This window comes from Vicugna pacos, chromosome 4 (genome assembly GCF_048564905.1).
Source record: "Vicugna pacos chromosome 4, VicPac4, whole genome shotgun sequence".
Classification (NCBI taxonomy): Eukaryota; Metazoa; Chordata; class Mammalia; order Artiodactyla; family Camelidae; genus Vicugna; species Vicugna pacos.
The window spans coordinates 69,283,693-69,305,908 of NC_132990.1; the positions used below are offsets into that span (position 1 = coordinate 69,283,693).

The 22,216-nt window shown below is 42.7% G+C and overlaps 1 protein-coding gene across 8 annotated transcripts in view; it reads left to right on the top strand.

Annotated features, from left to right (window-relative positions):
* RABGAP1 (RAB GTPase activating protein 1) overlaps positions 1-22,150 on the top strand; it is a 134,593-nt gene extending 112,443 nt beyond the window's left edge. For all 8 annotated transcript variants that reach the window (XM_006205533.4, XM_072960088.1, XM_031677513.2 and 5 more), the window contains 7 exons: positions 7,011-7,103; positions 7,519-7,629; positions 15,373-15,477; positions 16,346-16,429; positions 17,103-17,174; positions 18,796-18,993; positions 20,381-22,150. In XM_006205533.4, the coding sequence (XP_006205595.1) occupies positions 7,011-7,103; positions 7,519-7,629; positions 15,373-15,477; positions 16,346-16,429; positions 17,103-17,174; positions 18,796-18,993; positions 20,381-20,503 (786 nt within the window). In that variant the 3' untranslated portion in view covers positions 20,504-22,150. The remainder of the gene's footprint in view (positions 1-7,010; positions 7,104-7,518; positions 7,630-15,372; positions 15,478-16,345; positions 16,430-17,102; positions 17,175-18,795; positions 18,994-20,380) is intronic.
* The last annotated feature ends 66 nt before the right edge of the window (positions 22,151-22,216 follow it).

The window sequence follows — 22,216 nt, forward strand, 5'->3', positions numbered from 1 at the left end:
TGGTGTGGCAGTATCTGAAATGGCCACAAGGTGGGTGTGTTGCCCACAAAGGTCTATATTCCTCTTGGTGCCCTGTCTCTTCCTTTTCTTCGTACATCTTTCCCTGTATCTGCCTTTACCTGCCTTTCTTTACTTTTCTCTCTTTTCAGCCCTTTTACTTCTCCCTTTCTTTTCTCTCTTTAGTTTATTTATGGGACTGAGTTTTGTTTTTATTTTTTGAGTTTTAGATCCTCCGCTCTTAATCTAAAATTTAACAACATATATCAAAAATTTACTCAACTGTCCATTGAATTTCTCTCCCTCCATGGGTGAGTGACCTGAAATAGAAAAATTGTTTCCACTTCTGATAGAAGATCTTAAAGGAATTTCACCTTAAATATATTTTTCCAGGAGATCACTGAATGTTCCTTGGAACTCCATAACCTTTTTACACGCATAACTGTGCCATGTGCCTTCTTTAGAGGGGGGAAATAGAAAAAAATTAATTAGGTCTTTTAAGTTTTTGACTCAAGAAATATATGAGAGCAGCTGTTTCTCTATGTCTATACAGGAATTTTTGAGAACAAGTCTGATATGTGAGGTTTAGAAGAAGCAGGAACCATGCTAAAGGAGCTGCCTCAGTGGGTTTCTTAGAATGAATCTGAAGACTTGACCTTTTGCTGTAGAATACCAAGGTGAAATGGAATTTCTGAACCATTGCTTCATTGGAATTTGTTATTTCAAACATAAAGTGAATGTTTTAGACTTCACAAACTACCTGTAAAAAAAAAAATACTACTACTACAAAAACCAAATTGCAGTATCTCTCAGTTAATGTAATCCTAACTGTTTGCTATTTGGAGAATCAGAAAACTCTTTGGCATTTGGGAATATTTGCCCTTGGCGCATGTTCTTATTCATGAGCTAAAAACAACACTAGTTTGAACTTCATTCTCTGCTCAGATCATTTGTGTAGTTAGTTTGTGTTGGAGTTTTAAGCTCTGTGATTGTCATGACTTCATCAGTCTTGTTTCTTGATGTGTTTGCAGAATCCTGCATAGTGTCTACATATAGTGAATTAATCCTTACAGTGACTGCATGAGGTCATTTTCATTTTACAGATGTGTAAGCTGAATAACTATAGAGAGTTGAAGATAACTCCCAAAGGGTACACAGTTAGTAAGTGATGGAGTTGAGTTTAGATCCCAGGAATTTCAGGCTCTGAAGTCAATGCTTTATCATCATTGTGTTTTACAATGCCTGAGGGATTGAAGGAATGAGATAAGAGCCACTTACATTGGCCCGTTTTTGGTGATGTTTGTCGTATAAGGATGGGTTGCTCAGTCTCCACATCAGTGTCGAAACTTACTCTCTGTGCAGTGTAGCTCGGTTCCATTTTCCTTATAGCTAGACCAGGCTAGTTTCACTTCTTTGATTGTCTCTACCTTTTATAATTGGATTTCATGAGGAAGCTTCTGAGTGGATATTCTCTTTCCCTGCATTGAATTCTAAATTTTGTTGGTTGTTGCAAGGATAGCAGTGCTCGCTACCTTGCTTTATTTTAAGAAGCTGGTATTCCTTGCTCCTTATCTGTGTTTGGGTCCTCTGCTGCTAATTTACTTCTTGCGTTTTAGAAAAATATTCTGATGGTAGAACAAAGCTGCCTAATTCTGTTTAGTGATCTTTGAGGGAGTTCGAGTCTGAACTATTTGAACAAATTAAATAAAAAGGCTCAGAAATTACATAGGATTATTTTTTCAAGTACTTATAAGCACAGGCCTAGGAGTCCCACAGATCTTGGCTCTCATCCTGGCTTTGCTCTGTTGTGTGGCCCAAAGTAGGTTAACACAGCAAGGTTGTAGAGAGAGAAATTGCACCTGCTCTCCTTAAGCCAGTTCAAGTCAACAAGCATTTGTAGATTGTCTTATATGCTGAGAACTGTATTCAGTGCTGGGCCTGCTACAGAGATGGATAAGAAACAAGAATCGCCCCAGATTTGCGTTTTTGCTGGCACTGCCACTGAATAGACTGGGTCTTAGAGTTTAGACAAAGTCCCTCTTTCTATCTAGGTCTCAGTTCCCCAGTGCAGTGAGGGGGACAGTCCCTGCTATGCCCGTCTCAGAAAGTTGTTTTGAGGATTAAAGAAAATAGTAGGTGTAGAGGTAGCATGTTATCTTAACTCCTATGTAAATCTCAGATTCTTTGAATCAATAATTGAAAAAGGAAGATGAACTTGTGTCAGATTTCTCTGTTTAGCAGTGAGGGCTTAGGGCTCAGGACCTCCTTAATGTACCTTTTCCTGCCCACCCACTCACCCACGCAGTATACTCCAGCCTTTTCATGCAGAGCTACTAACATTCAACCACCCACCTACACTGGACTTTCTATGAGTTCAGCTCAACAAGGATTCTGACCTTTGAGAGTTTTTTTAAGCCAGACTTCAGAATCAACTCCTATTTCCTATTAGCAACCTATTTCCTGCTCTTGTGTGTTAAATGGACTTTGTTTAAATGGCTCGTTGTTTGCAGCACACGTTCAGAGGATGGCTTTGTCTCTGATTCAGGACAAGAATGCAGATAAATAGTAACAAACTATCTATCTGTCCATCATCTGTCTTATCTGTCTATCTGTTTATCTATCACCTTTATTGTGGTATGGTTCCTGTACAGTAAACTACACATATTTCAGATGTACAATTTGATAAATTTTGATACATATATATATATACACTAATGAAGCCACTACTACAATCAAGATAGCTAACATATCCATCACTCCCTAAGAGGTGCAGTTTTCGAATTCCCAATTTATCCCCTCCTACCCTCTTTACCCACTGGTAACCATAAGTTTGTTCTGTCTGTGAGTCTGTTTTCTGTTTTATAAATAAGTTCATTTGTGTCTTTTTTAGATTCCACATGTAAGTGATATCATATGGCATTTTTCTTGCTCTTTCTGGCTTACTTCACTTAGAATGACAATCTTCAGGTCCATCCATGTTGCTGCAGATAGGACTATTCTTTTTATGGCTGAGTAGTATTCCATTGTATGTATATACCACATCTTCTTTATCCAGTCATCTGTCAATGGACATTTGGTTTGTTTCCATGTCTTAGCCACCCTTTATTTAAAAATAAAGACTTCACTGTGAGCCAGGTATTCTTCTCAGCTCTTCATAGTATATGCTTTATATCATGTGGTCCTCATAATAATAGTCCTCGTATGAACTGTTGACATTTTCACAGATGAGGAACCTGAGGCTGAGATAAGGCAGCTTTGCCTTCAGTCACACAGTGATACATCAGCAGAGACAGGACTCAAGGTTTGGTCTGTCCAAGCTCTTAGTGGTAGGCTCTGCTAGCTGCCTCCCAGCCAGGTCAGAAGCTCTTTCTCCATCCGTGTGGGCTGGGACATCCCTGCCTGTTCTAGGGGCTGATCGGGGACCAGCTTTCCCAGGGCAAGTAGCACGTGTTTTAAGAGAGAACATAATCTAATTCCTGTGACAGAGTAATGACAAGTGACCAAAGGGAGAGATGTTTTGGAATAAATTTTTACTTCTACCAAAATATCAAACTGTCATATTCCAAGTCTCCGCCTTCTTTCTGATTCAGGGTTTCTTAACCTGGAACTGTGGATGGGCCTCAGGGAGCCCATGAGCCCTCTGAAATGATATGCATTTTATTGCTGGGAGTGGGTGGGGGTGGAGTTAGCTTCTGTCCTTTCTTATGGGAACCATGGCTCTCAGGGGACCATCAACATGGTACTGTCTCTAACAGTGTTAAGAACCACTGTGCTAATTGAAGTGAGGTATAAAATTAGTTTTACCTAAATTACAGACTCAGTCTTATCCCAGGAAATTATTAGAACCTGCCCCCAACCCTGGAAGTACATTTAAACAGAACAGATTTCAAATTTAATCTTCTGTGAGGGCAAAAATACCCCTGTACATGAAGCTGTGATTTCCACAGCCTTCTGATAGGAGTCAGCAACAGTGGGTGTGATCCAGAGCTCTTGGGCTGATTCCATAGCTTCCCTTCTTGAATTCAGTTAAAATGTTAGTGATATAAGTAAGAGACAGGTAAAATGAACTTTGGGCTTTGAAGGGTGGGGAGTATGTCTCTTCATTAAGTGTTTTCATGCTTACTGTGTTCCAGCCATTAGGAATCTCACCGTGTGAGAGTTCTTGTCCTTGTGGAATTTGCATATCTCTGTGTCACTAATGCCTAGCAAAGAACACGGCACATTGAGGGGCTCAACTATCGATTAAATAAATGTCCCTGCTTACATCTTTATGAGGTTAAAAGGAAGGCCATTGGCTTTGATCTGTTCAACATCTGATTATTAAGTCTCGTTTATATTCCAAGCGTTGAGGTAGGCCCTAGAGATAATGGTGGCAAGCAAAACAGACATGGCCTGTTTCCGAGTGGAAAGACAGACAATCAAGTAAGCACATAAATAAATAATTGTGAACTTGGACAGGTGCCATGGAGGATTGACTTGATGCTATGAGAATATGTAACAAAAGGCCTGGCCTGCTAGGGGAGAGGGTGTCAGGGAAGGGCTCGCTAAAGAAGTGATGTTGGAGCTGTGATCTGAAAGGTGAATAGGAGGAATCCAAGCACAGGGTTGCACAGGCGGGGAGCAGGCTCGCAGTGTGCGTTCACTGTGGTTGCCATTTCCATTTAGAAGAAAGGTCAGTGCAGAAGAGGGGGTCATTTCTCATGAATTTAGCAAGCATTTCTGGGCACTCTCTGTGTGTGTGGGCAGGGAACAGCCATGAGTGAGACACAGTTCTGACCTGGAGAATTCACAGATAGTGGGATGGGCAGGCTGAGAGGTGCTGGTCTGTCCTGGGTGCAGCCTCATAAAGATGCTTGAGTTTCTGTTTTTGCTGCTGTGTTAGCTCTCGTTCCCCATTCAGGTATCAGGCATCAGTCTTCTTCGTGGGGTTTGTGCCTCAGGCAGCCTAAGCTAGTTGGCTCTGGTATGCAGCCACCTGCAGTGGAAGTCAGGACCAGCTGTGAACCCATCCATTATAAGCAGTGTTATGTTTACTGGGGTTTGTTTGTGATGAGGATAGGGGTGAGGTATTTAAAGGGAAGGAAGGAGTAAGAGAGAGACTGAGAACAAGTGAGGCTGAGAATCAGGAAGGCAAGCCTGAGTAGGTAACGAAGTCAGAACACTGGACCTAGCAAGCTCTGTGTATGAGCAGAGCTCTGTCTTAGAGAAGCTCAGAATAGTTACGAGAATTATTTTTAAACAGCATTTATTTTAACTTAATTATAAAAGTAATTCATGTTTAGTGCAGAAAACATAGGAAACACATAAAGAAAATGTCCATATCCTATCACAAAACTGTAAGAGCCAAATGAGTGTAAAGGGTCTGGCATTTGTCAGGCGCTTGTTACACATAACTGCTGTTATAATGCTGGGGGAGATGCAACCCTTTTACTCTGAGAATGAGGCATTCACAATAAAGGATAATGAAATGTAGAAGAAATTATTTTGTGATTAGCTTTTTAAAATGTATGTTTATTGGGGGAAATGTTAATTCTTTCTTATCCCAGCATGAGAATGAAAAGTTGAAGAATCCTGAAGATTTGTGAGATGTTTCGTAGGATTTGGTGTCAGTTTTATAGGGCACTAGGGGGAGCCTTATATCCACTGCCCTCGTCATTTACACAGACTGACAGCACAGAGTACTAGGGGGAAGTGTTTGCTGCCCACAAGCCTCATTTATTTTCTGTTCCTCTACCATTGATCTGTTAGGATTGTTTATACATTTACGGATCACACTGATGTTTTATTTAGGTGCTTTCGTTGTGAATCACCTACATGTACAGTAAACGTTTACCCCAGCATTGGCCTTAAACCACAGAAGACCTAGGTTTAAGGATGCCACTCCAGCTTGTGGCCTCACCCCAAGTGTTTAATGGGCATCTTTCTGTAGACAGCAGCCGGGGCATTGTGCTGTTATGTTCCTGGCTGCCTCCCCTTGGGCAGTAGCCAAACTCCAGGAATAAGCTCTGTTTGAGGTAGACCTGTAAGCATCCCAACAAGGGCAGGTGTCCACAGAGTCAGTGTGAAGGGAGCACCAGGCGGCTCGAGTTAAAGAAAAAGGCAGTAGTGGAACAGAGAACTGGAGATACTGACACCAGTATGCTGCAAACTTGGGCTTGTCCCATCTCCTTTCTAGGGGTCAGTTTCCCCCCCCCATAAAATAAGGAAGGTAGACTAGACTAGCGCTAAGATTTCTAATTAACCTGGAACTGGGGGGCTAAAAGTCTGATTTGTGAATCAGCAGCGTAATGGCTTGCAGTAGTTGGTAAGAAAAAGCTTGAGAGAAAGGACAGTTTGATGGGGTGGAAGAGTGGCTAAGTAGAATGCTCAGCAGAACTGTGTTTTTAAGGAGAATTGTCAGGAGAATTATGTGTGTTTGAAAGCAGCACGGAAGGTGTTAGTACAGAGGAAAGTGCTAGGTGGTAGGACAGTGAGGGGGTGACAGCTTGGACTTTGGGTGGCATCTAGCAGTCTGGGTTCAAATCCTAGATATGCCAGCTCCTAACTTAGTGACTTTGGTCAAGTTACATTGCCTCCTTGATACCTTAGTTAACCTGCATATAAAATGAGGCTGATAATATACCGCACCTTGTAGAGGTGTTGTGAGGTCAGATGTAAAGCCTCTTGGAGCAGTGCTGGTATGTGCTAAATAAAATGGTCAGTGAGGGTGGTGGTGATGACGAGGAGGAGGAGGATGGAGGATAGTCAGACCTAGAACTCAGGTAGGAGGGGTTATCTGTTGGGTGTTCATTCTGACACTTGGGGAAACTTGAGGAACCAGTTATCCCCAACAGAACCCTGGACACGGTGGTCACTGAGTCAGACCTTTGGGTCCTGGGCTTATGTGCAGGAAACACCACTTGCATAGTGACTGGGGGTGCCTGCGTCAGCAGAGGTCTCGGTCTTTGGTGCAGGCCCTGAAGCACCCACCCCTCTCTGATACTTTTTAATTTGTGCTGTGTTTTATCCTACAGATTAGTCAGAAGAAGTTGAAAAAATACGAAAAAGAGTATCACACCATGAGAGAACAGCAGGCCCAACAAGAAGACCCCGTTGAGCGATTTGAGGTTTGTTGCTTATGTCTCAGGTGATGTGAAGAGCTTTCCGCCCTTCATTTCACATAATTGTGCTTCAGGGAGTTCTTTTTAAAATTCAGTTTCACTATCCTAGGTTTAAGTTTCAGTTTGAGTTTGTAAATGAGAAAGCAAGATCTGTTTTGCTTCAAACCAGCTGCCTAGTTTGTTACAGCTCAGTGGGCTTTTGTCACAATTAATAAGAAGTAACTGCTGGACAGTCACTTGAATCAGATAAGTATGCCTTGTGGAGGCAAAGTAGGAACCTGTTGATTGGTAGCACATCAGGACCAGCCACGTCTCCCATGATTCCCATAGGACTTGGCAGGCAGTTTTGAGGGTTAACCTTGAGAACTTGTCATTTCCATCTGATTTTTATGTCTGTAACTCGTTTCTTTCTACCCCTCAGCGGGAGAACAGGCGTCTACAAGAAGCCAACATGAGATTGGAACAGGAAAACGATGACTTAGCCCATGAGCTGGTGACTAGCAAGATTGCCCTGCGGAAGGACCTGGATAACGTAAGTCTGACTTGTCTGAAGGGATAGATTACATTGAAACATCTCTCCCTTAATCAAGTGAAATCCTTGAATTTTAGTGTTTGTTGTTCTAGTTACCTGCCTTCAAAGTTCCCCTCTTCTGATGCAGCCTGCTCTCATCAGTACTACTTCCTTCTTTTCCTTCAGGGGTCGTTGATTATCTCATTAAGCCCTCCTTACCGCATTCTTCCTTACACATGCAATCCCTGAACTCCTTTCCAAACACTGTTTGATTGCAAGGCTTTTTGGCTAATTCTTAGGCTGTTGCAATTGGCAGTAGCATTTAATCATTGTAACTTCCATACCCCTAAGACAGGAACAGACTTTGTCACCCTGCATCGCTCGTGCCTGTCGGGTAAGCGTTGCCAGTTGTAATAAAGCTCAGTGCCTCTGCAGCTCGCGATTTCATCCATCATTTCTATTGGCAGGTGTTCTGTTTTAATCTGCTTCTCCTGCTCTTAAAAACTTGAGATGATGGTGTTCCTGGCAGGGTGCTTGTCCATTTTCTATACTACAGGCTTCCCTTAGAAGAAGTGCAGTCTCTCATTCATGGTTTAGGTCAGAGGTTGGCAAACTTTTTCTGTAAAAGGGATAGATAGTAAATATTTCAGGCTTTGTGGACCATATTGTCTCTGTTGCAGTTATTTAACTCTGCCCTTGGCACAGAAGTAGCTGATAGCTGTAGACAGTAAATAAATGAATGAGCCTGGTTGTGTTCCAATAAAACTTTGTTTACGAGAATAGGTGGCAGACTGGATTTGTCGCTTGGGCCATAGTTTGCCAACACCTGACTTAAGATTTCCCTGTCAGGCTCCTTAAATTACTTTTCTGCCCACTGATTTTTCTGAGGGTCTAGAGGTAGGCACAGGTGTTGAGAGTTTACAGGGGACTTACATAATATGTTGAGCCCTGTGGGGTCTGTCACCTTCACAGGGTCCTTGACATCCACCAGATGTATGAAAATATTGTGTGCCACTGTATTTCTTCAGCAGTTTGTGCTTCCACTAGATTCTCAAAGCGGTTCACACTTGAAGATGAAGACAAGGAGAGAGAGCGGTGTCTACTGGTTCTTACTACCTCTCTTTAGGAATAGAATAATGGAACAAAATTTTGAACAGATCTGGATTTTAACACCAGCTACTCTACTTTCAAGTAAAGTGTGGGGAGGTGGAATAAGAGCTGTGTCCGGGGTTACGGTGAAACTTACATGATCTGGTATATGTAAAAGGCACCACCAAATGAAAGAATTAGGCACAGTCAGTGTTGGTTCTCTCTGCTTGTCTGATTGTCAGCCACAAATAGCTGCAGGTAGCTGGGAAGACTCCTTTTTCCAGTTTTTGCAGGAGGGTGTTCCAGAATCATTAGCCCTAGGTAACCAGAACCTGGAGATCTGACTGATTTCTGCTTGACCACAGTCTGCTCCTTAGGTTGAATCCCCGCATACCCTCTGATATTCTTTGTAGAATCATCCCCTCTGCGTTCAGGCATTTCTGCCAAGTGAGTGGAAAAAGGTGGGTGTACTTGGAGCAGGGTAATTACTGTAGCAGGCCGCAGTGTATACCAGTGATAGCTCTTCTAGAAGCTGTAGATCACACAGAAAGGAGGTGTAAAGGGAAAGAAAATGGCTCCTATACCAGAGCTTTGTGTTCTACAATGAAATTATATTAAGAGGCAACTTAGGCTAAAATTCCAGGTGGATTTTTAGTTTGAGCCATTACATTCGCCAGTCTGACAGGCCCAGAAGTAGCATTGATGTTCCACTAGTTTAAGGTAGATCATAGACTTCTTTGGTTCTTGAAGTCTGCTTGTAAAGAGTATAAACTTTTTTTCAAGTTGTCTTTTCCTGACATAGTAGTCAAAGAACTAGATTACATTCCTGATGCCAGAAGTGAGAAATAGTAAAAATAATATGAATTCCCATTTACTGATGCTCTTTGTGACAGATGCTATGATGAACACTTTGCTAAGTTGTAATGTCGCTTATCCTTAGCTCACCCTTGTTAAGGACAGTCACATGAGCCCATCCCCATATGAATCCTCACATGAATGAGGATTTTTTTTAAACAATCATGAAACTTGAGACTCAGAGAGATGTAGGCACCCCAGAAGAAGCAGAGCCAGAATTCTGACCTAGGCTCATCTAATTGGAACACCCAGACTTTTTCTGTGATGCCACACTGTCTCCAAAATAAATATGGAACGAGAAGCTATGACTTGATGACATAACTGCATCAAAAATATAAGCTGAGGAAGACCAGACACTGATGCCTGACAGAGAACGTTTCTTAAGCACTTAGTGAGCAATGAGGCACTGCTCTAAGTGCTTTGTATTTACCGTCACATCCTCAGAACAAGCCATATTGTGTAAGGGATACAGTTACGACCTCCATTTTACTATTGAGGAAACTGAGGCCAAAAGAGGTTAAATATCTTACACAGTGACACTGTCAGTGGCAGAGCCCTTAGATTGAAACCCAACTGACCTGACACTCCTAACGTGGCTCAGAGGAGCAGGACCCCTGCCGCCTTTCGGACTCAGGAATGTCAGACTGGGGTCCAATCATTCGGCCATCGACAGTGCTGAGTAGACAGACCTTTTCACACTAAAGTCCCCTTCCAAATTAGTCTCATTTCTTTTGAATCATCACTGAAAATCAACTAGGTTCTGAAGTGAGGGATGTGGGGTCCTCCAACCTTTCCTTGACTTCAGGGACTCAGATATTTGAAAGAACCTCATGCCTTTTCACTCTTCCCTTTCTGCATCCCAGAGAAAAGCTCCCTGGTACGTGGTGGATAGGATTTCTAGAACGCTCGTTTATTTCCAGTGGATTTTATATCATTCTTGTTCCTCTGCTCTCACTTTTATTACCTGTCACACAACAGCTATGGAGAAATTCTTGGTCAGCCGCTGAGTCCCTAGGTGACCCCGTCCAAGCTTTCTCTGTGAAATGGGAGTAACACCCAGACCTGACGCTGGTGCTGCAGGCTGAGAGGGAGCCTGTGGGAGGCACCTGGCCCAGGGCTGATGGGACCCCGTCCGAGTCCCCTCTGGCCTGGTTGCTTTCCACACTGAGACAGTGTGATGTGAGAGTGATGGAAACAGGCTGAGGAGACCACCTGCTGGAATTGGAGTTCTTGGCTTCACTGCATTCTAGTCCTCTGACCTTGAGCAGGTTGCTCAGCTTTCCCCGCTGAATTACTTTGGCTTCTTTTGTGAAAATTATTTGACACTATTCTTATGGGTGTCCTCGATTCTGTATCTGCTTCACTGATGTCTATGTCTGTCCTTACGGAGGACCACAGTCTTAACTGCTGTGGCCCTCCCATCATCATAGCATGTGAATCCTCCAACTTTGTTGTTCTTTTTACAACATAGTTTGGCTATTCTGAGTCATTTGCATTTCTTTATAAATACTAGAATCAGTTTGTCAACTTCTAGAAATAAAAGCTATCTGGGATTTTGAGTGAGGTTGTAGTGAATCTGTAAGTCAGCTTGGGAAGTATTAACATCTGAACAGTAATTGAAACTTGTAATCCATAAATACATTATAATTTTCATTTATGTAGCTCTTTTTCAATTTCAACTTTAGTTTTCAGTTTACAAGACTTGCATATATTTTAATGTTATTAAGGATATTGTTTCACAATTGTTCATTGCTAGTCTCTAGAAATACAATTGATTACATGACCTTGTATCCTGTGACCTCGGTTAATTCACTTATGATTCTAGTAGCTTTTTTGTTTACTTTTTAGGATTCTTCACATTCACAGTCATAGCATCTCTGAATAAAAACAGTTTTATTTCCTTTCAAGTCATTTGCCTTTTTTCCCTTGCCTTTCTGCACTGACTAGGGCTTTTGGAACAATGTTGAATGGTGAGAGTGTCCCCCATCACCTTGTTCCAAATGTTAGCTGTAGGTTTTTCATAGACCATGTTGAGGAAGTTCTCCTTTCTTCCTGTTAGCTACCAGTTGTCATGAATGGGTGTTGAATTTGGTCAGATGCTCTTCCTGCGTTACTTGAAGTGATTATTTGCTGTTTCTCCTTAATTCTGTTAGTACAGTGAAGTAAATTGATTTTCTAGTGTATACAAACTTTGCATTCCTAGGAATCTTGGAGTTCCCTTTTTAAAAAAAAAAAGAGACTTTTATTTGTATTAAGGATTTTTGTATTCCTGAGGAATATTTGTCTGGAGTTTCTTTAATGTCTTAGTCTCGCTTTGATACTGGGAATGCTGGCCTTCTAAAATGAACTGGGCAGTGTTTCCTCCTGTTTTTTAAAGGTCTTTATGTAGGATTATTCCTTGATTAGATCTTTAATTCTGTAGTCAAGCCACATGGGCCTGGAGTTTTCTTAGCAGGAAATTATTTAATTATGAACTCAAATTTATTTTCAGATACAGAGCTTTTCAAATTTTCTAATTCTTCATGTGTCCATTTTTATAATTTGAATCTTTCAAGTAATTTGTCCATTTCATCTTAGTTGTTAAATATATTGGTATAAAGTCATTGATATTTCCTTATTCTTGTAATGTTTATAGGAACTGTTGAAATCTCCTCTCTTTCATTCCTGTTGTGGGTAATTTGTGTCTTTTCCCTTTTTCCTTAATCAGTCTAACTAGAAATTTATCAGTTGTGTTGATCTTTTCAAAACCGAGCCTTTGGGTTTTTTTGTTTTTGTTTTTCCCTCTGTTTCATTGACTCTGCTTTTTATTATCTCCTACTTTTATTTCAGTTTAATTTGCTCTTTTTCTAACTTCTTAAAGAGGAAACTTGATCATATTGATTTTAGACCTTCATTCTTTTCTAAACTAAGCACTTAAAGTTGTAAATCTCCCTGAAGCACTATTTCAGCTGCATATCCCACATTTTGATGTATTGTGTTTTTATCTTCATTCAGTTCTTGTGATTTCTTCTCTATTCTCTGAGTTAATTAGTCATGTGTTGTTTAATTTTCAGCTGTTAGGGATTTGTCCCAGAAATTTTTCTTTTATTTCTGATTTAATTCAGTTGTCATCAGAGAACATATTCTTTCTGATTTTAATGTTTTAAAAACATAGTTATGCTTATTTTAGGGCCTTCCATATGGTCTGTTTGGGTGAATGTCCCGCACACACTTGGAAATGTGTACTCTGTTGTTGTGGGTGGAGTGTTCTGTAAAGGTAGCTTCAGTCAAGTTGATTGAGTGTTGTTTAAATCTTGCATAGGCTTACTGGTTTTCTCTTTGTTCTGTCACTTACTGAGAGAGCAGTGAGAAAGTCAGTGACGCTGTGCACTTATGTATTTCTCCTTTCAGTTGTGTCAGTTTTTGTTTCTTGTAATTTGAATTTATGAATACACTCCAGATTACTGCCTACTTAATGGAGTCACTCGTATTGTTGTGAAGTGTCCCTCTTTGCCTCTGGTAATACTCTTTGTTCTGAAATCTACTCTGATATTAATATAGCCATTCCAGCTGTCATGGTATTGCTTGGTATATCCTAGTCTATCCTTTTACTTTTAACGTATCTGTGTCTTTATATTTAAAATGGGGTTTTGTAGCCAGCATATAGTTGGACCTTGTTTTTTTGGTTCAGTCTGATAATCTCCTTTTAATTGGAATGTTTAGACCAGTTACATATTATATAATTATTTATACGGTGGGTTTAAGTCTACCACCTTGCTATTTCTCTATTTGTTGTTTTTGCTTTTTATTGTTTTCCTTTCTGCCTTCTTTGGCTTAATTGGGTATTTTTATTATTTCATTTTATCTCCTCTACTACCTTATTAGCAGTTCTGGAGTTTTCTCACCTCCAGATTTCTGCCCTGTGGCTTCTAGCCACTTCGGCATCTCTGACCCTCTAACTCTGCCTCCTTAAACCCTTTGAGGCATGCTGTTTGGAACCCTTCACACTGCTCTTTGGTCCAGAATGTACCTCTAGGTAGAAACCCAGGGTGTTAGTAGGACTCACCTTGCCTATTTCCTTTCTCCCATGAACCATAGTTCTGCATTTATTGTTTTCAGTGTCAGCAAGTAGTAGTTTCATATATTTTGTCCAGTTTTTTGTTTACAGTGGGAGGGTAAATCTGGTTCGGGTTAGTCCTTCATGACCAGAAGTGGAAGTCTGGCTTTAAGTTTATTATCACCAGATATTCTCTGCCCATGTGCTTATGTAAGTAGGGTGATTGTGCAGCAAGTGTGGTGTCATTGGAGGACCCTGGTTGTGTCAGTCCAGTAGCTTCTGTGCACCTTCCCATTGGCACAGCATTGAGAGTCAGCTCTTGGAGCTGTGGCACAAATGCTGGGCTTAATGTCAAGTGACCTTGTTTCAGATTCTAGCTCTGCTGCGTGGAAATCACTTCCCCATCTAACATTTTTATAAATTGAGGAGTCAGTGTGGGCAAGGAAGTCTCTTGAGTAAGAAAACCCAGTTCATGACTTGGCTGTCCTGTACTTGTTAGAATCAGTCTTACCTACATGGGAGTGATGATGAGTAACTGAGAGGACAGATGTATGTGCTGTTGCTCAAAAGGTGTTAACCAAGTCCAGACCCAGGAGAGAAGGGAGAGATAACAGGATGTTCTGTTGATGAAAGCAAAACAAAATCTTTAACAGGACTTCATTCTCCTTACTAGACATTTCCTTTGTTGTTTGATTGTCGTTTCCCTTTTGATTGCTTCTTGGGTCTGAGCTAGAGAAGGAGATGATAAGCCACTCCCCAGAAAGGACAGATCTTAACTCTAGGACCCATTTAATTGCATGCATGTGCAGTGTAACAGTAATTAATGGCCTTCGAGTTTGCATCTCATGCCATTCTCAGTTTTCCATTTAAGGCCCAGCCTCCTGGAACCTGTTCCTCCCAAAGAAAGTATGTCAGAAGAAGTAATGTAGTAGAAAGCACAGGGGCCCAGTTATACCACTTCAGCTAAATGACATCAGAAATGTTTGATTTCAGGGAAACCATCCATTGTCAAAGGAGGTTGTGTATAAGGAGGTGGCAAAGACCCTCTCTATCTAGTGCTCTGTAACTAGGAGCTTCCGGCCCATTTCCTTGACTGCCCTCCAGCACGCTGCAGTTGCTCGTGTTTCGGTCAGCCGTGGACTGTCCAGTGGCAGGGACTCTGTTGGTCAGGTGCAGGTGTATCACTTTCACTTAGACTCAGAGATCTGCCCACCAGACCTTTGCATGCTTTAGGAAGAAACGGGTGGAGGATGGCCATTTCAGGGAAGGGACGCCTTTCTTTATTGGGGGACATTGAGAACAAAATGCAGAACTTGTTTGATGAAGCAGAAGAAATACTGAGAGTCTGGAGGAAGAAAACTAGAATTTGTTATTCTGTTAATGTTGATGGCAGCTACCTTTCACTGAGTGTTTATTATATGCTGGGTTTATTACATACTATGCTGAGTCCTTTCCAAGCCTTACCTCTCAGATGGAGATCCTGAAGCTCAGAGAGGTTCTTAGTGACTTATCTAAGTGGCACACAGTCAGGGAGCGATAGAAGTTGAGCCCAGGCTGTCTCATGCCAAAGGGGGAGCTCCTAACCACTGCCCTGCACTACCTCTATGCAGGAGACTGGGCTAGACACTTTACATGAGTGTACTCTCAGCGTGACCTAGGACACATCATGTCCTCTCTCTGGATCACAGTGTCCTCCTCATCTTAAAATGGGATTGTGCTGAATAACTCACACCCCTCCCAGTTCTCACTTCTTATTCTGTAACAGCATCTCTTAAATGTTTCAGGCTGAGGAAAAGGCAGATGCACTGAATAAGGAGCTGCTTATGACCAAACAGAAGTTGATTGATGCAGAAGAAGAGAAAAGACGGCTAGAAGAAGAGTCTGCTCAGGTAAGGGGAGCTTCACCCCTCCCACATTCTTCTGTGTCTTGAGAGCTAGGAATTTGGCTGGTGACTTCCTCTTGGCACTGGAGAACCCAGAGACAGCTGGCTTCAGTTTCTCTCCAAAGGCCTTTTCTGTTTCCTGTGTAAAGCATAATGGTTCTTAATAATTAAAATGTAGGAGGAGACAGTGGGGCAAAAACCCATCCTTCACTGGGGCAGGAGAAATTCCAGTGTGTCAACATCTTAGTGTGACGAAGAAGAGGGTTAGCATTTTCTGCAGAAAGAAACCAGACATCACAGTGTCTGGCTCTTCCCCTGCCTGTCCACTGACAGAGCCCCTGCAGAGCAAACTCTGGAAGGCTTGTCCCGAGCCAGCTCTCCACAGTCCCTGGGGGCACAGACTTGCAGCCATGGGAAGAGCTTTGAGTGCTGCACACACTGGAGCAGGCTAGTTGCCCATGACAGCTCACCCTCTCATCTCAGTCAGACTGCTGAAGAGAGATGAGGAGGCCCTTTCTACATAATCGACGAGGTACTGAAGGAGCCACGGTCCTGCCAGTAACTCTTCCTCTGCATTTGCTGTGTTACCGCCTTAGCTCAGGGTCCCAGGTTGGGTTGCATTGACAGGGAGGAACTTCAGCAAAAGCTCCAGTCTGAAATAGGGTTTGTTGTTTTCAGAAGTTCTGACTGTTCTCTCCTGGCATCAGGAATGGGGTTAGTACTGCTGAGAGAGAAGGAAGAAGGTGGGAGAATTAGAGCCCTTCCAGAGCTAGGCCAGGTGCTCTTGGGAAAGCCCAGCACTAAGCAGCTAGCGCCAGAGCTTCCTTTACGTTTGCCTTGAAACACTCACTTTTGCTTTTCCTAATGTATGCAGTTAAAAGAAATGTGCCGTCGGGAACTTGACAAGGCAGAATCTGAGATTAAAAAAAACAGTTCTATCATCGGTGACTACAAGCAGGTGGGTCCATGCACCCTGGAATCGGGCCGTGTACTCCAGAAGCCCTGCCTGCCTGCGCGAGCTGTGTCTTCTCCACACCCACACGAGTCCTGGCTCTGCCACTCGCTCTGACGGGTCCCTTCGCTTCACCGCACAAGTTACCTCACTGACTCTCAGCTGTAAAATAAGGGAAATAATCGCTCTCTCGGAGAACTGTTGTGAGGAGTCCACAAGGTTCTGTTTGCAGAGCACCTGGCATAGTTCCCAGCACATAAGTAGTCACTTAATAAATGAAAGCTACTCTGTGTTCTTGGGAGCGTTTCAGACCCAGAATGATGGCCTTCTGTTCGCGTACGGTCCACTTCTCTCCCTGGCCGGTTGCATTTTGAGAACATAACCGAATTGGTCTTATTCCTTCCTGTACTGGGATCTCTTGCTGGCTTGAGCCTGGCAAGTGTTTGTAAACATCGGCCATTGAACTGTGGCACTAAAAATTTTGTGCCAGTCCTAGGCCGACGGGTGCAGGGGAATGGAACCTCTGCTCACCTGTCATCACACCCCCTCCCACGTGGTACCATCTTCATTCCACTCATCATAGTCCACCTTCCTCTGCAGAATTCATCCTGAGCCCAAACTATGCAGATGATGGCATTGCTAAAGAGATTGTCATTTTATATCATGTTTGTTTTCTTAGATTTGTTCTCAGTTGAGTGAAAGATTGGAGAAGCAGCAGACTGCTAATAAAATGGAAATTGAGAAAATTCGGGTAAGTGTTCCTTTACCAAAGAGACTTTATACCACCTAGTTCATTTCAGCACAGAAGATTTGGGGAGGGGGTATTCTGCTTTGATTTCAAAAGTGAGAGAAGCTGGTAGAGCACCAGGTAAGGCGCCTGTCCGGGCCTGGCTCCCCGGTGTTACAGCTAACACCTGGGCTGTGCCTGTGTCCTCTGGGAGGAGTGCAGGTGAGAACAGGAGAGCTGGCTTTAGATCTCAAAATACAGGTGTTCCTGTATGAAGTATGCAGTATGCGTTCTCCTCTGGATAACTTGACTGTAAAAAATCAAAAAATAAAAAACTGAAAAATTAAAAATCAAAACACCTCAACTTCCAAATGTCTGTGATTACTGCAGCCCCACGCTGAGGTGGAGGAGTCCTGTAACAGATTTTGCTGGAGGTGGGGTGCAGATGTCAGGCCCCTGTGGTGATTTGTCACTCCCCACGTTGTTCTGTAAAATGGGGACACTCCCCCTCTGAGCTCAGTTCTTTCTGCTCTAATGGACCCAAGTACAACGAGAACTCTAATTTTTAATGTTTTGTTGCCAGGTTGTAACTTGGTGCTGTCTTTCTTTAAGCTACCTGTATTAGAGTACTTGTCAGATTTTACTAAGATGAGTAATTTACTGAAAGATACTTTACTAACATATTTACTAACATAACAGTGGGCAGAAACCTGGTAGAGTCCATGGCTCGTGGCCACATTTGCACAAAACAGCATTTTACCAGGAGCAGGATGATACCAGGATGATACTACATAAGTAGTGTTTAACCAACAGTATCTGTTTTTTAAATAAAATTTATTTTCTGATTCTAAAACTAATAATAATGTTCACTGCAGAAAATTTGGAACATAAGAGTAAAGGAGGGAATAAAAACCCTTATATTATTACTCAGATAACATCAGTACTAACACTTTGGTGTATATGCTTTCAGTCTTTGTTCTGTACTTCCATTAGTGTACAGAATTTCTTTCATTCTAAGATACACTTTTTTTTTTAACATTTACTCTAAAATTGGGACGTTTTGTAACTGATGGCTTTCTGTGGTTTATTTGGCAGAATACTTTATTAGAAGAACACGAAATGATGTTTCTTGCAGTCATTGGCATTTTTTTTCATGAAATATGATATATATTTGTAACTATTCTTTAAATACATTTTTGTGTCCTAGTTCACCCAGCACTGAAACATTTTACCATGTTAGGAAAATTCCTCAAAAATTTTTTACAGGCTGCATACTTCATTGTATAAATGTAATTTCTCCCAATAATTGGATACTTTATCTTCCCATCCCTTTTCTTCTATCTCTGATTCTGCGGTGAAAATCCTTGTACATAAATCTTTATGTAGTCACTGCTTGTTCATTGTTTTCTAGCCAAGTTTCCTAGAAGAGAGATTACTGGACCAAGGCATAAGAATAGTTGTGTTGCTTTTGATATACACCACCAGGTGGCTTTTCGAGTAGGCCCTCTGCCAGTTTACAGAGAGAACATGGTCTTTCAGAAGCTGTCGTGCTCAACTGAGAAGCCATGTCTTGGCTCCCCAGAAGGGAGATGCTCACACCTTCCCGTCTTCTTTGTCTTTGTTCACATCTGACATTCAATTTCAGCAAAAAGTGGATGACTGTGAGCGCTGCCGTGAATTTTTCAACAAAGAAGGGCGCATAAAGGGCGTCACCTCAGCTCAGGATGTTTTAGATGAGGACACAGATGAGGAGAAGGAAACGCTCAAGAACCAGCTGAGAGAAATGGAACTAGAGCTGGCACAAACCAAGCTGCAGTTGGTGGAAGCCGAGTGTAAGATACAGGTAACAGCCACGCCCGGCCCAGCCCCCACTCCAAGGCCCGCAGTGGGTGAAAGGCTGTTTCTGCTCCCGTGCAGTGGGACCCGCTCCTGTGTGTGGGCTGGATTTCTTCGTGTGCACTAGAAACCCCAGAAATTATTTTTATGGCTTGAGGTTTTTTCCCTTTTAAACTTTGACCACAGTCCTCATGGGAAGAAGTCCATTACTTGTTATTTACGTATGGATGTTTAATGAGTATATAGCTTGTCCTAAGGATTGGACTTTCTCATAATGAGAATTATCCATCAAACTTGGCACCTTTTAGGTAGAGCAGAGAACACAAGCTTTGAAATCACAGCTGCACCACCACTCTTTGACCTTGGGTTAGTAACCTCTTTACACTTCCGGTTCCCCATCTGCATGTGGAGGTGATGAGGGTCCCTGTCTGATAGTTTGCTTTGAGGACTAAATAAGATAATGCACAGAAACGGCTCAGTACAGCATCTGAGGGCTTCAAAATAGGAGCTTTTATGTCCAGCTCCCATCACTTAACTAGCTTTGTGGCTTTAGACATGTTACCTAATTTTTCTGAGGCTCCTTTTCTGATGAAGAAACTGAGGCTTACTTTGGTCATCTTTATACTGCATGGCTAGTTCCAGTCAGCACCAATGCTGAGCACAAGGTAGGCCCTAGGCACTGCTTGTGGAAGGAACCAAGTTCAGGACTGAAGCTCAAGATCTGGTCTTCTGCATCATACACATTCACTGGGCATCTGCTCTTTGCCCAGTCCTTGTTCTAGGCACTGGAACAGCAAAGCTGAGATAATGTCTTGTGTGACTGTCCAGGATAATGAGGAAAGGCCTCACCATGGGCAGTATCTGAGTTGTGGTCAAAGAATGAACAGGGGTTGCAACTGCAGAAGAATAGGGAGCATTCCTGGTTGGGGGGCGTGGCATGTCCAGCAGCTCAGAGGGCCTGCCCAGTGAGGAGCTTCAGGAAGTAGGGGTGGAGGTGGGTGCTAGGCTGGAAGAGGGTCTGTGGGTCAGTCCAGCTTGTGAAGCATCCCGGATGCCTTGCTAGTCTAGACTTTAAAGGCTTTTGCTGGAAATTAATGGTGTGTTCTTAACTAGAGCATTAGGTCTGTCTCCTGGTTTGCGGTGGGTGGACAGAGACGGAGTCACTCAGATAGGAGGCTGTTTTAATAAGTAGACGAGGAAGGAAATGAGGAGGTCTTAACTGGTAAAGATCCCAAAGTTTTGGGCACTCCAGATCTTTCTATGCCAGTATGAGACTGGGGGACTTTCCAGAGGCTTCTCAAGAGTAAATAGACCGAATTCTTGGCTCAGCTCTAGGGAGGCAGTGTCACTGGCACTGGAGACCAGCATCCTCATGTACATCATTCCTCTTCCAGGACTTGGAGCACCATTTAGGCCTTGCCCTGAATGAGGTACAGGCAGCCAAGAAGACGTGGTTTAACCGAACACTGAGCTCCATAAAGACGGCAACTGGCGTTCAAGGGAAAGAGACTTGTTGAGAGCAGAGCTGCCTCCAGACATCTTCAGAAAACACGACACCTTTTGTTGCCTTCTTTGGCCAGATGTGTGATTCTGTGACATGTCCCAGGACCAGAATGTACCTAAGTCAGATCCATAGAAGCATGTCGGTAGGTCACTGGCCCAGAGCTCATGAAGCAGGCAGCCTCTGCGGTAAGGCCTCCTAACTACTGATACTAACAGGCCTGCCAGCTCACCTGATGCTCTGGACGTGCTCTAGAAAGTCACTCCTCAGCGTCACCTCCCAGGCCGCTTTCCAGCGTAGGTCAGCTCCTTGCCAGGCCCAGGGGCTGAGTTGACATTATCAAGAGTTTGGGGATCCTTCAGGCTATTGGTTTTTTTCTAAACCTTTAATCTTTTTTTTAAATACACACACTATATATATATATATATGTATATATATATATGGGGGGGCAGGGAATCATTAACTCAAATAATTCTTACCTGCTTCAGTGCCAGCAGAGGGTCCTCCAGGTAGACATGGAGAAGCACTTTGTTTTAAATAGGAGGGTTTCATGGTTGTAGTTGAAGCCACCTAGTTTTGTTACTCTACGATGCACAGGTTTTTGGTTTGGCATTATTCACATGATTCTGATCAATTCTATGCAACTCTCATAGTTCCTGTCGTTTTTAGTGTTAGCTGCCAAATGACTCCACAGTGCTGGGGTGGGTGACTTGACCGACTGTGAGACTGGATTAATCATAACTTGGACAAATCTTATTTTGCTTAATGTGTGTGTATGTGTGTGTGTGTATACATATATATATAAATATCTTTTTCCAATGCACCCAATTGACAGTGTTTAAATCCCAGACTAGGACTGATCTGCACAACTTAATTATGTGGTTATTTGGGCACTTATTTTCACTCAAAGTTTGTCGGGCTCTGCTCTCCGTCTGGCTGTTCGAGAGCTGTGAAGAGCTCCTTCACTTCAAGGCTCCCAGTGTACAGATGAGAAAGACTCTGAGGGTGGGTGTGTGTGTGTGTGTGTCTGTGTGTGTGTGTCCATCCGTGCACGCACTCGCAGGACCCACAGGCCAAGAGGCCCCCGTGCTCCTGGCTTGTGTCCTTGCCTGCCTGGGCCCTGGGCCCTCCCCAGGGTGAGGCTAGGTGCGAACCTCACTGTTCAGATGGGCTGCAAGTTCTCACTTCAAAACTATGGAATGGAGGTTTTAGCACCTTTTTAAAAAAATAATAACTTTAGACTTTTAATTTATATAGTGAAATGCTGACAGGCTGTCTCGCAGGTGACTTTGTTGTCTTCTGGTAGCTGGTTCTAAGAGGCACTGGTTTGTATATAAAGACACTTGGATTGTTTTGTATCTATTTTCCTGTTGGCTGTACTAACGCTTGCTGAGGTCATCTGTGATACGGGAGGTAACAAAGGGCAACCTCTGACCACCCCCCACCCCCAAAACCACCCCCTCCACTGCTTTCTGTGTCTGTCTTGTTCAGTTACCAAACAGCTGTAAGCCCATCTAAAACTAGGTGTGTGGACTTTGTGCTAGGGTAGTTTCAGTGTGTCAGCTTTATCAGCTGAAATATAAACCAGTAAAATTGTATTACTATTTCTTTTGTTGCTTTTATTTTAACAGCATATTCATTAAATATTTTGGTACAAACAGAACTGCTTTGTAAAAGTCAGTTGTATCATTATGTGCTCTTGCCCCACACTTTCCCGCCCCCACAGGCA